This window comes from Lates calcarifer, linkage group LG23 (genome assembly GCF_001640805.2).
Source record: "Lates calcarifer isolate ASB-BC8 linkage group LG23, TLL_Latcal_v3, whole genome shotgun sequence".
In the NCBI taxonomy this organism is placed as follows: domain Eukaryota; kingdom Metazoa; phylum Chordata; class Actinopteri; family Centropomidae; genus Lates; species Lates calcarifer.
This window is the reverse complement of record NC_066855.1, coordinates 8,439,238-8,455,922: the sequence shown is the minus strand read 5'-3', so window position 1 is coordinate 8,455,922 and position 16,685 is coordinate 8,439,238. Positions and strand designations below refer to the sequence as shown.

Below are 16,685 nucleotides of genomic sequence, written 5' to 3'. Positions count from 1 at the left end.
ACAGAATGAGTTACTGATTAATATGTATTTTAGCAACCAAACAACTCTGATATAGAGTAACATAAGAGAGAGATAAACAAATATGTAGAGGAGTTTTTATTTCCTCTTTGTGATTACTGGTGTATTTACTGATGTTTTTCACTCACCTGTGAGTTGGTCTGAGGGGTGAGGCAGCAGTCAAAGGCACAGTCAGCAGCAGCAGAACAGTTATCTCCATCCCGCACTGACCTGTGGCAGAAAAAAAAAATAGTGATGCTGAGGTAAAAATGTTGTCCTGACCAGACTTAATCCTAACAAATGGCCTGTAGAACTCTGGTATTAGCCTTAGTAACATGCAAACATAAAGCATCTTTGACCCAAAAAAGTCAAATAAACATGTTCATTTTGCATTAAAGATTTCTTCAAAAAGAGCATAAACACAAATAAAGAATGAAGCTTACCACCAAGTAGATGTGAAATCCTGCTGTGGCTTTTTGAGCGACTCATCAATCCAGATGTTCACGTTTCTTGCTGATTGTTGGATGCTCAAGTCTGTCACCCCTCTCCACCTCTGGCTCTTTATAGTGTGATGGCAGGGTGAGGAGGGGTGTGTCTGTAACGTAGTCATTATACTGCCAGACCAACTCCCACACTCGCAATCCATCAGTTATAGTGACAGTTTTATCCTTTATTTACAAGAGCAGTGATACTAACATAAACAATCTTTAAGCAGCACAACATTGTACTTTAAGTGACCTTGTACCTTGTGTGATGTTTACATTGATTCTTATGTTCACTCTTTGCTCCCCCTCATCCACATCCTCCCCCCCATCCCTCTCCCCTCTCACTCCACTTGCTGCTGAGCAATTGTTCCAGAAATCGTTCTTTCATTTCCATCACCTGCAGGAAGCCCGCAGAGCCCAAAATAACCCCAATTCTCCTCCAGGCTTTTCTTTATCGCCCCCTTTTTTCCTGTGCCTTTTTCCCTTGAGTCACTTTTGCCATCAGCATGTTTATTCCTGAAACGTCCTTCACTCACACCCCACCCCCCCTTCCGTACAGTGTTTTGAAAACAACCACTTAATCTTCCCCCGTTCCTCTAAGATAATCTTTTTTAATAAAATTATAGCATTCAGGATTGGTTCATGGCTTTATTAATCCACCTTAAAAATGGTCACAAAAATAACAAATGATGGGCTTTTAAAGACTGGCCCTTAGCCACATTCTAACATCTCTCTAGGAAATCATCCTATAATTCTTAATCTTTTAATAATACAGTAAATCCTCAGGGAGTCAGTGTCACGTTTAATGTTTTCCAGTTTCCACACTCTGTTTCTCCCAGCCTCTCTCCTTCTCTCTAAATCACAACTTCCCCTCTGGAGTCTATTGTGTACTTTTCCTGTAACTACCAGCTGGGCAGCTTGTGTTGTCAGAGTAACGCACTGAGTCATCGCTGGCGCGCGTGCACATGAGCGCATTAGCAGTCGAATGTTCAAACAGTCTTATGATTTCCCATGATTAAGAGCTAATTACACCAGGTGTTGTTATATGATCAGCTTCCTCTTAAAATGTTGAAACCAGTATGATGACTAATGAATAATTACGTGACAAAAAACTGTTCCTGTACACCTGCTGTTGTCTGGCTTGGAGCAAATTGATCATTTTTGACAAAAACATAAGCAGGGAAACATTTTAAACCCAAGTAAACACTTTATACAGTAGAAAACAAAGTTTGACACTAAGACTGTCCTATAAGTTCTCCGGTCAGTAGCTTATAGTAGCAGTACTCACTCAGTGATGTGCATTTCTACGTCCTCATTCAGAAAACATTAAAGTCAGTGCAGCACCATTTAGGGAGAAGCAGGATCTATTTTGTTTCACTGCAATGCAATTTTGGAGTCATTATGAATCCATATGGGGAATAACAGAAATTACCACATCTATTATTTAATCAAAGATATATATTTCTTCAAATTACATCTACAGCTTCTTCCTCATTGGAAAGTCCTGAATTAATGAATATGCAAACTTGGCAACATTTTACTTTTAAGTTGGGTGCTGTTTAGCACTTGTTAGCAGCACATAAACAGTATAATGCACTTATAAGTGGATAAACAGATATTATAAAGAATAATAAACCATTGATTAAAAGTTTATATAATGCTTATACGGTTAATGCTTTAAGAGGGCTGGTTAAAGTAAAGTGTTTCTCAAACTACTGCACACAGCCTTCTAGTCAAACTCTGAACGGTGAAGCTCAAACACTAAAGTGAAGTAACAATTTGTTTTGCAAATATTTTTGAGTGCAACTTTAAGAAGATAATTATAAAATTACTGTAATTATTACTTATTATTCAAAATTAATAATAATAATCAATAATCAATGTGTGTATAGACATGAGTAAAAAACTCTAAATGCACATGTAGTTAAAAAGAAAGAAAAAGGAAAATATTGTATTAATAACTGAGTCATGTTACGGAATATTGGGAAAATGTAGGTCACACAAACAAAAACATAAAGATCCATACTCTCACAGCTTCCCATTTAAGTGGACTGACCCTTGAGAGTTCACAGAAAGTTTAGTTCACAGAAGTCAATATAGTTTATGTTTTATACAGTATTTTGTGTCCCAGGTGTTATGACAGTTAGTGATGATGTTAGTCTGTGTCAGCATGATTATAGGGATAGTCCTGGATTGCATACGTCAATGAAATGGCTATTGTTTTCCACTGTTTTTAAAGGTCACTGTGGTTCATCAGCCCCTTGCAGCTCTGACCTGTTGAGATCCAATATCTCGAGCCTCTAATCCATCTTGAAGGAATATGTACTCACATCCAGGAGAGCACTTTGTCAGGACTCCTCTGACTTTTCTCCTGCTATTGCTGACGTAGTGTGCATCCTGTTGTTGTAAGCCTGCAGCTACCAACCAGCCACTTCAGCCTCTCTGCCCTGTTTCCTCTACCCACTGGGCACAAGAGTGAGCATCCTGCCAGGAAAGCTTGTCTTTCACTCATATATCATCTTCTCACAGTTTTTGTCTCTCAGGTCACTCAAGACTTTTTGATACAAGTGTGTCAACGTCTTATTCAGTTTCCCAGTACACAACTGAAAGCAGGTTAGCTAAGTTGAAAACAAAAACAGCTTATTTACTGGAATAAAATTTGAATTCAAGCAATGTGTGTGCCACCCCTTGGGAAAGACTAATTTTGGTTGCAGCTGCTCTCGTAGTTTATGATAAAATTTACTCTCAACAAAGACAGTTAATGCACACTTACACACATGCTGTATTGTGCGAGAGATAAATAACCTCCTCTGAGCAAAATGACTCAACCATGAAAATAGCTCCATCTTGTGGGAGTAGACACAAACAAGGGTCAATCCACTTAAATGGGAAGTTGTGAGAGTATGGCTCTTTATGTTTTTGGTAGAGTATGTATTTGTGTGACATATATTTTTTTCCCATGAGTCCCCAAGATAGTATGGGTATTTCATATTATAATAAATATCCAGAGTCAGTAGCATGACGCAGCTTGTGTCTACTCCCACAGAATAAAGAGTGCACCAAAAAAAAATGTAATTAACTGTGTGTTCTCATTCATAAATGATTATGCAAAATTAAAATACAGATGTTTTAAGATGGAAATTAGCTGAAAAATGCTGATGTCATCTTAGGTGGCTCTGTAAACACATTTCTCAGCAGTGTTTTCAAGTTCAGTTTAGCCATCAGTAGCTTCAGCAAGATTAAGCAAGCATGATAAAAACAAAATCTTAGTGGTTATTTCAGTCTTTCCTGAGTTATTAACAGATTTGAGTAAAATAGTGTGTTAATGCTGGACAGAGAAAGAGAGAGAGAGAGAGACGTGCAACACGTCAAGTCTGGAAAACCTATAAAAGGTTAGAGGGTCATCACTGAGAGATACAAGCTTAGAGTCCATTAGTGGATTATAACCATAACCACTCCATGGCTACTGCATCTCTCTTGGATTAACGAGAGAGAGAGAGAGAGAGCGAGAGAGAGAAAGAGAGAGAGAGATAGTCTGAGTGTATGACGGCGACTGGAAAGCAAAGCATAGTGAGCAAATTTTAAGGCAGAACACAGCACTGTGTGTATACAGGGACTGAGAAACACCGGGGGAACACGCTGAGGTGAAGTTTGGGACTTAAGGTGATTTTTGCACACCTACACTACATCATCTGGCTGTTAAAGTGAACTGCCCAAGGTGAGTTTGGACAAATACATGTTGTGAAAGTGAGCTCTTGTTGTACTTGTGCCCTTTTCTTTTACATTAACAATAAAACTGATTATATTGATTGTTGATTATTGATATTCCTGTATGGATAATTGTCATATAAAAGCTAAAGATTCAGCTTTCATTAACTGAGGATTTCAGTTAATGAAAGCTGGCTGTCATGATATATAATGGTTTGATGACTATTTTACTGAGTGGATGAATCTTTTCTGCTCTTTAATTTCACATTTACTTGGCCTTGTTTCCAGCTCACAAGCAAATTACGGACAACATATATATGCAGATGATGTGTTTTTGTACCTATGTGTCTAATCAAGCATAATCTCTGTCACCACCATTCTCATCACTGTTGTTGTGTAACTTTAATTTTGTTATTGCCTGAATGATTATTCCTCTCCCTGTATGCGCATGTATGTGGTATGTGTTTGTGTGCGCAGGAAGCATGGACGTGGATGTGGAGGGGATTATCCAGTGCATCAAGCAGGGGGATGAGAACGGTGTTCAGATACAGCTGCAGGAGTTCAACAAAGAGGTAATGCCACAGGAGAGGCTCATACACACTCATGTCTACACGATACACCGCTGATTATTACAGCTGCAGAACATTTTTGTCATTGTTTCTCCCCCCACAGTATGCCCAGTGCTTCTTCTTTGATGCAGAGGAGAGGGAACGACAGAAAGTACGTTGGGTTTATATTGCTGCACCCATTACCTGAGCGTTTACTGTCCTGTCCCTGTTCTCCCAGTGTTCCTTAAACCTCACCTTTTGTTAACACCCTCACCTCCCCACCCCACCCATCCATGTCATCCACCCCTCCCTACCCCCACCCCACAGGCTGTCTGTGATTAGTAATTCTGCTGTATCAGTTGTATCCCTGATCCTCTCTCCTTGCATGCTCAGGCAGATTGAACCCAGGCAGAGCGATTGAATAACCTGCATGCTGCATGTTAATCTTTTCAATACTTTTAGCGCTGTCATTTGCAGCCACTGATCAGCAGATCTGTTTTCACAAAGCATCTTAGGGCTAAAGTGACTGAGTTCAGAGAAGCTCCTAGAAAAGTAAGGCATGTGTTAGTCCTGAACTTGTTGACTCTTATAAAGGCAGTCCAGAGGACTCCTAAATCACTACAACCTGCTCACAATCAGTCAGCTATCGCAAGTAATGTGCCTCATTGTGCTAGTCTGTTTATGTATCTATTTTCATTAAATGAAATTCAGTGTATTTTTTATATGATTGAATTGAAATTAATTTAATCCAATTTGTAATATTATTGGTTTAATTGAATTTATTAGATTTTTTAAAAATAAGTTGGTTTAATTTAATATGTAAATTATTTAAATGATTTAATAAGATTTTTTATTTGATTTAAAGTAATAAAATTGATCAGTATTTGAACAGGTTTGATTTAATATTCAATTAAAATAATTTGAGTTTTAAAATTGTTTTTTATTTAATTTGATTTATGTTTATTAATTAAATATTATATTAAATTTCAGTTGATTGTCTTTTATATCTAATTTTATCCAATCAAGTTCTTTTCACACTCTACTGTATTGATGACTATTTTATGTCACATACAGTAACACAGACCCCTCATCTGTCGACCAATCACTGTAGGCATAGTGGGTAAATTCATTATGAAACATGATATTATCTATTGTAGCAGGGTCAGCTCTGTCCCTTCTCTTAGCTAAGGAGTTCTTTCAGTCCCTCACTCAAAGATGAATGGCTTTTAAGAGGAAACTAATGTTGGGAACTTTTAGGAGGTTCCTAATGGTAAGATAAGACACTTCGTGAATATGGCCCCTGATTCAGACTGGTGTTATTTAGGAACAGATACTGATATTATTTTCTCTCTCTTCTGCTGCATTGCTCACTGTCCACCTCCTAAAGCAAAGAAAACAAGAAGAGGTAAAGTGCTGTCAGTTTAGAAATAATGTTCAAATATTGCTTTTGCATGCACAGACACACACACACACACACACACATACACACATTAACTGTGATAGTGATAAAGTGTGAAACATTGACTTTATTTATTCTTTGCCCTGCTGCTCCAGTTCAGGAAGAATAAAGTGAGGGAATATGCTGATTCTGACTCTGACTCTGAGTACGACCAGGAGGATCGAGGCCTCATCCTCAGACAGGTAACTGACACTGTCAATCTCTGCTTACCCAGAGGTGTTGTCAGTTGTTCCTTTGAAAACTGTTGTTTAACTAAATGTCTGCTTCTCTGTTCCTGCACTCAGAATTTAGCTGTTGTCCTTGTGAGATTTATAAGAACAGCAGTTAAAAGTCGTCTGTTAAGAGTATCTCTGCGAACCCTGAGGATCCTGTCCAGGGACAAAAAGGTCCTGGGCCCCTTGGTGACAGACAGCGCTCTGCTGACTCTGGCCAAGCTGGCCGGGCTGACCACAAGCGATGCAAGTGATGAAGTCAGCAACCCTGACTCTGAATTCTATCGACAACATCATCGCCTCTCTCGCTGAGGCCAAAGTTTTACAGTGCCGCACTGATGAGGATGCTGACCCCGAAGCCAACGACGAGTGCTCTGCCTTCAACGAGGACGCCAAGAGCGACATCAGCATCGCCAACAGCGACGTGGACAGCATCAGCTGGTTCGGGAGCCACAGGACCAGCATCAACGAAATGTACAAGGGCAGCATCCATCACAAGGTGCTGGAGCGAGGGAGGAAGGACCGCAGAGAGAGCAAGATGGAGGGCGAGGAAGAGGAGGAGGACGGGGAGTCAGGAGAGGAGGCACAGAGAAAAGAGGCCATGAAGGTGTTGTGTAATGTGGTGTACAACAGCACCTGGGCACAGGAGAGGTTCAGCACTCTCAGGTGGGCTTACTCATAGGACACACACACATGGGAATCTAGTCCAAAATACAGTTAAACACAGCTGTTGGCTTTGCAATTCTAGGCCCATTTTGCTGTTTTTTTTTCTTATTGCAGCAGACAGTATTGCGTCTCTTACAGCTACAGTAGAGTTAAGTAGCCAAAAATAATCCAGCCCCACTGAATCAGAGCAAACACGTAGGCTCACCCATTGTAGAAAAGGCAGTGACATGCCCCAGTGTTCCCAAACTATTCAGTGATCTAGTTTATTGTACACACATGCATCTAGATTTAATATGGAAGCAACAAGTTTGTGCCTGTTCTCTGTCATTATGAGAAATGTGAATCACAAACTGAGCTGGAATTTGACAGTGCAGACTGAGACAATTTTGTGTATAAATAACCTCAGGGACAACATTTCTCTCACTTCTCGTAACCTTCATTTTGCCTTTGTACAAATCAGCATGCTCTTGTTGTTTTTTCCTTTCAGGCTCATGTGTGGTCTCACAGAGCGTCTCTCCTCCAGTGTCAGTTGCTCATCTCCCTCCAGTGTTCAGTTCTATGAACTGCGCCTCATGTTCCTCATTACAGCTCTACGTCCAGAGCTCAGCACTCAGCTCAAACACGTAACATAACTACAATTACTACAAAGTCACTGTATCTATATCTATCACACCACTATCATGTTATTCGAATATTAATATGAAGAGACCAAGATTCTCACACTCAGCATTTTACTTTATTTTATAGGAGGGTGGGGTGTCCATCCTCACAGCAGCCTTGGAGAGCTGCCTGGAGGTTCAGTGGAAGGACCAGTATGAGTGTGTGCTGGACTCAGCAGCACCACCAATCTCTTTGGAAGCTTCTCAGCGAATCATAGAGATCCTGAAAATCCTCTTTAACCTCACCTACAGCACCCACAGGCAGGAGCCTAGTGAGGTCAGTGAACACAAGGGACATGGTAAACTGTCAACCACATACACAATTAGAAGCAATGACATGTATTTATTTATTATTCTTAAACTCTGTGGCCAAAACAGTCAATCACATCTGCCATCTGTCATCACCTCTGTGTCCTTATGAATACTGATCAATCACCTTATCTTGACCTCTGTTCCCTCTCAACTGTGTCCGATACATTATCAGCCCAATTCAACTGCACAACAGAGAGAAACGAGCTGTACTGTACATGCATGTTCTCTCCTCCCTCAGGATGATGCAGCTCTTTACCGACACCTGGTGGCTATCCTGCGCCTCTGCCTGAGGAGGAAGTGCATGCTGTCGGACGATACTGATGAACTGCAGGGGTGAGCTGTTAACTAAAGCTGAGTTGTGTTGACCAAATTCTGCCCTCTTGTATCATCCCTCACTCTCTGTTCCTGTACTCACCTCTTTATACAGTCACACAGTCAACCTGTTGACAGCACTGCCCCTCCAGTGTCTTGATGTGATGCTGATGGTGCCTCTGGAACCCAACTCGGAGCAGTGCCAGGGGGTCAACATGGACTGCGTGTACACCCTGCTGATGTTCATGGAGAGACGTCTGGAGTCTGGTGAGGGCGAAAGCAACCCTACTAAATGAATTTGTGGTTTTTGAAGAGTTTGATCCTGAAAAAGTTAACATGTTTGAGCTTTAAAGCGAGACTGCGTGCTAATACTGAATCCTCGTTTGTTTGATTCTCAGGGAGACAGGGTCAAAGAGAAGCTGACACCAATCCTCAACCTGCTGACAGAGAGCTGCAGGGCCCACAGAGAAACACGCCACTACATCAGGAACCATGTAATAACCCCTTTGAAAATATGACACCTTCAAGAAAGCTCGTTTCACATTCTGCCTCTCATAATGTTTTGATTATATTTGAAGCCAGTGTTCTCTCAGACACGCAGATAATTGAAATGATAATTCATCCCTATCATTAGATCCTACCTCCTCTGAGAGATGTGTCACACAGGCCGGAGGAAGGCTCCACAGTGAAGAGTCGTCTGATCCGTCTCATGACTCATTTGGATACAGACCTCAAACACTGTGCTGCTGACCTCATCTTTGTCCTCTGCAAGGAAAATGGTAAGACCAAACATTAGCGCTCTCTCTGGGTTAATGAGCAGACATTAAATTACAAAGTCTAGTCATAAAAATAAAACACTTGCTGTGTACAATACTTTATACTACCTTGGCCATCACACTATACTGCCCTCATTTCTTCTTCCAGTGAGGCGTTTTGTCAAGTACACAGGTTACGGTAATGCAGCAGGCCTGCTGGCCACCAGGGGTCTGCTGGGTGGCCAGGGGCCCAGGGCTCCCGCCTCTAATGCCCAGTACTCCAGCGACTCCGACTCCGACACCGAGGAGTACCGGCAGGTCAAAGATCGCATCAACCCGGTGACGGGGCGGGTGGAGGCGGAGCAGTCGGATCCTATGGAGGGCATGACAGAGGAGGAGAAGGAGGAGGAGGCCAAGAGGCTCATCATGCTCTTTAATAAGCTGTCCAGGTCAGTGAAATGACAAAAACAATTCTCTGAGAGCAAGTAAAGATTAAATGAGCATGATAAGAACAAAGTCATTACTGATGATTGAATCGTCTATGTCTTTTACATCATGTGTTTTGCAGGGACAGTATTATCCAGCCAATGGGAGTGGATTCAGAGGGGAAGCTGATCCCAGTGTCGGGACTGAGGGAGAATTCTCTGACTGAGGAGGGAGGTTCTGAGTCAGAGAACGACAGAGAAGCAGAGGAAGGAGAGAAGAACTGAAACATGTCAAATCCATTCATTCGATCGATTAATTTATTTTTGTAAATATTAAGTTTCTTAAGTTTGACATTGTAAGAATATTTCAACATGAAATCAAAAGAACAGAATTCCCATTCACACCCAGCCAGCCATTATGGAAGTAAATAAACTCAAGAAAGGATATAAAAGTTCATTTTTCTTCTACTTTGGATTCTTCTTCTTCATAATAATAATAATAATAATAATAATAATATAGAGCAGTAATCAGGCCACACTGGTTTGAGATAAGAATGAATTTCTGAACTGACAGTAGATCCTGAGGAAGGAACTGAATTTATGGTAATAACATGAAAATATCCTAAAACATTCTAATAAAGTCTTGAAATCTTGATGTTTGTTGTGATACTGTGTGTTTCATAATTCAATGTATAGTTTCTTTCAGTCTTCAGTGTCAATTCCAAATAGACCACATCTGACACACAAAGTCACATGATGCAGCAAGATGAAATCAACAGTGGGACAGCTTATTTACTTTCCTCTGATGTATTTTTGCACAAACTATCCTGTGCTCAGGTGTATATTTAACATACTGTGCCATAAATCTAATGTGACAAACATTCAGACTGATTCCAGATGCTCTGATCACATCTGTGTAACTGAATCAATGTGAACATTACAATCCAACTTTAACTGTGACCTTAACTGTTGAAGGCTTTACTGTTTTCTGTGATTTGGGGTTTGAGTATTATTACAATTTAATCATCTTACTGTTGAACACACAGTATCTCAGTTTTGTTGAGGGGTTCTTTGTGAAACCAAGTTACTACATGTAGGAATATATGTAAATCATTCAGACATTTGCATGAATAATATAATAATAATAAACAAATAACAAATAAGATCATCAACAAGATGACTCAGCCTTTGGATGGTATCATACATTGCATGCATTCAAATCAGTTGAGAGGAAAATCTGTTTTTGCTTTGTAGCAAAAAACAGGAGGAATGCACTTATTTCAGCACGAAGACATCATTTGCAAGAGCTGAGTGCAGAATGAGTGAAAAGAGTCACTGTGTACCTCTCGAGCTGACTGACAGAGCTCTTTTCTTTTGCTCATTCTCTTGCAGCAAGGAAATGTGGTCTTCACTTTTAATAAACACAAGCACCAATAATATCATGAATGTAAGAAAGATCCTATCAAATATGTCCTGATCTGTCTCATTATTTTATGTAAAAAATGTCAAGGTGTGCGTTCATTTAAAAGCACGCATTTATGTTGCTTTGCTCTTTTGAGCAGTGTAATTATTAACACTGTTACCTGATCTGCCCTACTGAGTTCAAAAACAGGATATAAAATGTTCCTAAAATGTGTAAGTATGGTTATTTCTGAGATGTTCTTGCCATGGTTACAGATTAGAAAAAAGGGTAAACAATGACTCTCTTCAGGCTCAGCAAACTACATCAGCACATCTCCATCATCTCTTCCAAGGACATCTGCAGCTCCACAGACTGCAGGGAGGAGGCGCCACCTACAACAGCCATGTTCTTCAGCAACTCCATTGAAGTCAGCACCACCTGAGACAGAAAAAAAAAAAAAAACCCCACACACACGCACGCACACACACAGGGAGCTGAAATCAGATGCAATGATAAGAATGACAAAAAAGCGAGATGAGAGCGAGATGGCGAATTTGAGCATGACACGAGCTGTAAAAGTCGAGAAAGCTCGAGCAATGAGACGTGCCAAGCTGGTTTCTTTAAAATAACTTTCTTATATAAGCTTTTCATTTCTCAGCATGTGCTCCCCTGCAGTGGCTCGGGGGCAGAAAATGCTTTTACACCTGAGGGATCAACTGTCACCACCGGTATTCAGGCTTTGTTCCTTCAGTGCTATTAATCAATACTGAGACAAAATTGCCTCTTGAAAAGTGCTGCTGACTACAGCTCCCTTGGGTGGGCAATTTTCGGAGGGTTTGATCACTCATGAAATTTGATAGAGGTATTAAAAAAAGCCTTTTCTGCCAAACTGAAATACTGTTTTAAGGTCTGTGAGAGCGCAACACTGTCTGAAGCGTTTTAATAATTTAAAGGTTCCCTCACCTCCACTGTGATGAGTTTCCTCTCCCAAGGCCTGTTGTCTGGGTCGGGCCACTTCTCCCCGAGACAGAAGAACAGCGAGCAGGGGGGGCAGTCTCTCCCATCAATGAAGTCCAATATTCCTGGAGGGATAGGGCAATCAATTACTACATCAAGCCAACATTTGAAATATTGCACAGGTATGCTGACAAAAAGCTACATTATTTATCCTTTCACCTACCTCGCACAAAGTCCCTGAACATGTAAAGCGGTTGAGGCTCCAGTTTAGAGATCTCTTGGGGCTGTCCGCTACGATCAAACTTGGAGAAGCTCCAGAACGCTTTGATTTCCCCCCGTCGATGGCCATAGACCACATGGCCTGACACCCCTATGTCCACACCATTGCCTAGCTTGTCCAGGATGCGCTTAGTCAGCCTGGCTTGAATTTGATCCAACATAGCTCCAGGACTTGGCAGAAAGACCAAGGCAAGGCCTGAGTCGTTGTCAAGAACTGTCTCGATGCGCTCAGGGCTGATGTGAAGACAACATGTATTCATTTGATTATTGGGATAATTGCAGGTTATATGACTTTCAAAGCCATGAGACCATTTAAGGAAGAGTTTGACATTAGTCGCTTTATTGCCACGAGTTAGACAAGAAGATTGATACCGATCTCATATCTGTATGCTAAAGACAAGGCTACAGCTAGGACAAGGTATTAACTTAGCTTAGCATAAAGACTGGAAAGACTGGGAAACAGCCAGCCTGTACCTTTTTAAACAAACAAGGTATTATATTAATTACTGAGCTTTAGAGGAGCTGGTAGGCAGGTTTGGTCAGAGCCAAGCTAGCTTCCCCTGTTTCCACTCTTTATGCTCCACTAGGCTAATTGGCCACTGGCTTTAGCTACATATTTACTGTACAGACATGAAAGTGGCTTCAATCTTCTCATCCCTTAGCAAGACATTTCCCCAAATATCCAACTAATATATAACTGTATGTCTATAATTGGACTAATATCTATGTCAACAATGAGAAGCTAATTGGATATTGAACATTGGTTAGGCATGTTTCCCTTCATGAAAACTTTATTTTGATGTTACCTGTAGACTAAGCGGATCCCAGCTTCATTCTCAACCAGCTGTTCAGACACCTTCACCCCTCTGTAGTACACTGATACCCTGAACTGAGTCCCTAAGGTTTCAGGGGAGAAGAGGAGGAGAAGTGTATGAGAAAAGGTGTTTTACATCTGCTCTCTTAACACTGGGGCAAAAAAAGCCACACTGGGCCATGTAGTTTTTAGGTGGCATTCTGAAAGATATTAATTTCTATTAATGCAGAAGGATATTATTTACAGTAACATCCATCAGCTTACTGAAATTATCTCCATTGCTGGTCTTGCTCATGGTATGAAGGAACTGCTCCGCCAGCTGCCCACCACAGGCCCCTCCCACAGCTTCCCCTATTGGACATGCCGGTTGCTCGGGCAACCCAGCTTCACTGTCTGCACCCTCAAACGCTACTGGATATTGCTGTTGCCCAGGCAACGCATATCCACCAATCGCAACCTGATTGTGCAGCTGCTGTTGCTCGGGAGGAGGCTCGAAACCTGCGGTGCCCTCTGTGGAAAAGTTGGAGAAAAATAAAAAACTGTTTCTAGGAAAGTACCTTGGTTACTCTTTGTTTCCTGCTCATACTGCAGCAAGGAGGAGGAAATGATGAGCAGAGCTGATAAGTCTACCTGTGTCAGGGCCAATGTTCAGTCCCCTTAGACACTCCTGGAGAATATCATGATTGACAGTGGATTCTGCTGGAAATATTGATTGATTCAGAAATATTCAGACAGTGATTGCACAATTTTAATTGACAAATTAATGAATATTTATTTATTTTTTCAAATAGTACATGAGGGGCTCCCTTACCTGAAAATACAGCTTCTTCTGGAAGGTAGAGGCAGTCATCCAAGCATGAGACAACCTGGCTCTAAAATATCACAGATACATATCTGGGTGAGCTCATGCTTACACAGCATTTACATTTTACTTCCTGTGTTCCTACAAATCAACCCCACAAATACAGTCGCTTACTTCTTGCGTAGGAAGGCCACAATCCTCAAAAAAATCAGGGTCATCTTGGTCCTTGGATCCAGGAGAAGACGTGGCTTTGAGAGTGAAAGCAAAGAACTTGTCTTACTATGTTTTCATCGTTCATTCTCCTCGGAAACACCTTTTTAATCCTATAATCCCATCCACTGATGGTGTTCATTTGCGTGCTCCGCATTTGCATATTACTACAACAAACGTCAACCACACAAGCATAAATCCAGACAGAAATGTATGAAGGATGGATAGGGATGTGATCATCCAAATCAGGTAAGGAGGTGATCAGATGTGTACTGTATGTGGTCCCATTGATAGAAAGGCTTCGTCATTTCAAATTCAAACATAACCCACATGAAAGCAGAAGTTAATGTGTTTGTGTGTGGTGAACTTACTCTATTACCTGATTTTTATCTAATCTGCAATCCACAGCCATATAGTTATATAAAGAGTCAACTGATGCCATGTTAATTAGATTATGTACAGTAATGAAAAAGTGCATGAAGCAGCACAAAACCCCTCCCTTAGATTTATAGTTAAGACACACAAGCTGAATAAGCATGAATAAACCTGTGAGAGAAATGGAAATGTACGTCTGGATTTTGCAAGGGAGAGACTAATCTTTTTTGCATCTTTTTTTCTGTGCATTTTAATGCCAGGAGCCAGTGAATACATGTCAAATGAACATTTAATTCAGTTCTTTTGTAAGTAGGTCAGTTTTAGTACAGGGCATCAGAGGAAAGAGGGCCAGACGGTGATTGTCTATGGACACCTCGGTGGATCCTCACCTCCTGATGCTGACTCGTCTGGCCAGCGAAACACCTTATGGGGGTTGGCAGCGTCGTTCTTGTTGTCGTCAAGGATTTTGAAGCCCTTGGCTCGGAGGGCGCTGCGGAAGTTTCTCTTCCAGACTGAGGGGTCTCCCTGAGCCCGGCCGTTGCCACTCACCTCTGCCCAGGCCTGTCAAATTCACATACATGATTACCTTCTATCACTCTGCCCTGTCTTTTTATATTATTTATGGCAACTCTATGAGCATTACCTTAAAGATGAGAATGTCAGTGTCTGAGGAGTCCTGTCTTAAAGCGTGCTTCCACGGGATGGAGAACTCTGTTCGTTCCGGGTTTGTCCACTGAACACCGGGATACTTGCCGCTGTCAATCTGAGCTCTCAGCCATGGGATGAGCAGTGGTTTAGAGTGAGACATTTCTGCAGAAGAGAGAAAAACCACCATACCAATAGAAAGAATTTAATACATTCAGTTATGGCCACAATGTTAGGATTTGTTTTATAATACTGGGATCACATTATCATTTAAATTTAAAACTTATTATCCTGAATATCCTGCACGAGTCCAGCTGTGACTATTTATAAGATACATTTTGCCTGTAGATGGTGCTATTTAGTAATTTTTCGTTCATTTTATTAATTCATACTTATTCTATCTTTTCCCACTCCCACTAAATTATCAAAGGTCTAATAAAAATCAATCAAAATCAAATATACATCTGATACATCATCATCATTATCATCATCATCCTGATTTATGTAATGCAGTGGTGCAGCTGGGAGAAGTGGCTTATGTTTACAGTCTCTGAAATGCAAGAAAGAGGAAGCAGGAGAACAGGAGGCCAGATGTTAAGCATTCAATGCCAAAAATATTCCAACATGAGAAAAAAAAAAAAAAATCAAAAATTTAGTTTAAAGTTCTTTAATTATTACAGAAAAGTAACAATATTCATTCTGAAGAACCCCTTACAGTACCAAATATTAATATGTGACACTGTAAATATTGCTATTGCAGCATTTAAATTAGAAGTTTAATAGGCTATAAAGATATAATATAAATATAAACACAACTATTGTTACTTTCCACTTTGTTACACAGCTATTTGTTTAGGTTTAATAGTTGTCCCCAACTTCACAATAAAAGCAGTAAAGCAGAGATTTAAACTCAGATTAATGCGCTGACAGCTCTAATTAAAACTCTCCTACTTGTTATGACGAGGTTTCAGCCGGTACAGGTGAGATGTTGAGTTCAAGTGCAGTCGTCTTCGGGGTCAGAAATCAGATACACGGTGCAGGATAATGGCAGCAGGTGTTAAAGTTACAGGCGCTAATGCTGTGTGACGAACTGTCGTTCAACCACGGCTGCTAATCCCTTAAATACTGTCCAGCTGGTCTTTGAGCTGCGGACTTCTTCTCGGGAAACTCCGAGTCGTCAGTTTCGTTTTCCAGATGTGACGTCAGCTCGTTTTTATAGCAGGACGCCCGCTAGGTGGGGCCAGACACACACATGTTTTAATTCTATACTTCTGAGGACCCTCCATTGACATAATGTACTGTTCCACACCATCACTCTGAAGTTAAAGATCCCACTAAAACAAGTTTAAAGACATTAGACAATACTCTGCCTTCAATATTATTTTGTGCCTGCTTTTTCTACACACATTTTTTTAATTAATGAAAAATTCTTGAATAGCAAGATGTCTGGAGAGTTCATCTGTGTTCCCAGGGTCCTACGTCAATACTCAATACAATAGTTTGGGTCAAATTTAGTCCATTTCAAGTTAAATTATTTCATAAATTATCCTTTTTTTAACAATACAGAGCTAGGGATAATCTTTTTCAGGTTCCCATTATGTGCTGTATAGTACCAGGGAACATAGGACCCTGGGTTAAGCACATATTTAGAACTGGAGGCCTT

General features: G+C 40.7%; 2 protein-coding genes across 3 annotated transcripts; one reads left to right on the top strand and one right to left on the bottom strand.

Moving 5' to 3' along the window:
- The first annotated feature begins 706 nt into the window (after nucleotides 1-706).
- Nucleotides 707-9,990, top strand: si:dkey-94f20.4 (synembryn-A). Its single transcript, XM_051066144.1, is given in 13 exon segments — nucleotides 707-4,762; nucleotides 4,863-4,910; nucleotides 6,126-6,143; nucleotides 6,293-6,694; nucleotides 6,696-7,075; nucleotides 7,563-7,698; nucleotides 7,823-8,011; nucleotides 8,285-8,379; nucleotides 8,474-8,631; nucleotides 8,761-8,852; nucleotides 8,993-9,137; nucleotides 9,283-9,562; nucleotides 9,682-9,990. Coding segments are annotated over 13 exon segments (2,235 nt in total). The 5' UTR covers nucleotides 707-4,612; the 3' UTR covers nucleotides 9,824-9,990.
- A 358-nt stretch (nucleotides 9,991-10,348) lies between these two features.
- Nucleotides 10,349-16,215, bottom strand: irf3 (interferon regulatory factor 3). 2 transcript variants are annotated; one of them, XM_018678335.2, is made up of 11 exons: nucleotides 15,974-16,215; nucleotides 15,021-15,187; nucleotides 14,767-14,938; nucleotides 13,967-14,040; nucleotides 13,802-13,862; nucleotides 13,621-13,689; nucleotides 13,255-13,500; nucleotides 12,983-13,073; nucleotides 12,121-12,410; nucleotides 11,904-12,022; nucleotides 10,349-11,378 (listed from the first exon to the last, which is right to left on the bottom strand). In XM_018678335.2, the coding sequence occupies exons 2-11, from the start codon at nucleotides 15,183-15,185 to the stop codon at nucleotides 11,265-11,267; spliced, it is 1,401 nt and encodes a 466-aa protein (XP_018533851.1). In that variant the 5' UTR covers nucleotides 15,186-15,187; nucleotides 15,974-16,215; the 3' UTR covers nucleotides 10,349-11,264. The 2 variants fall into 2 exon arrangements, with proteins under 2 accessions (XP_018533851.1, XP_018533852.1); XM_018678336.2 differs by having other exon boundaries at nucleotides 13,621-13,686.
- Between the last annotated feature and the right edge of the window lie 470 nt (nucleotides 16,216-16,685).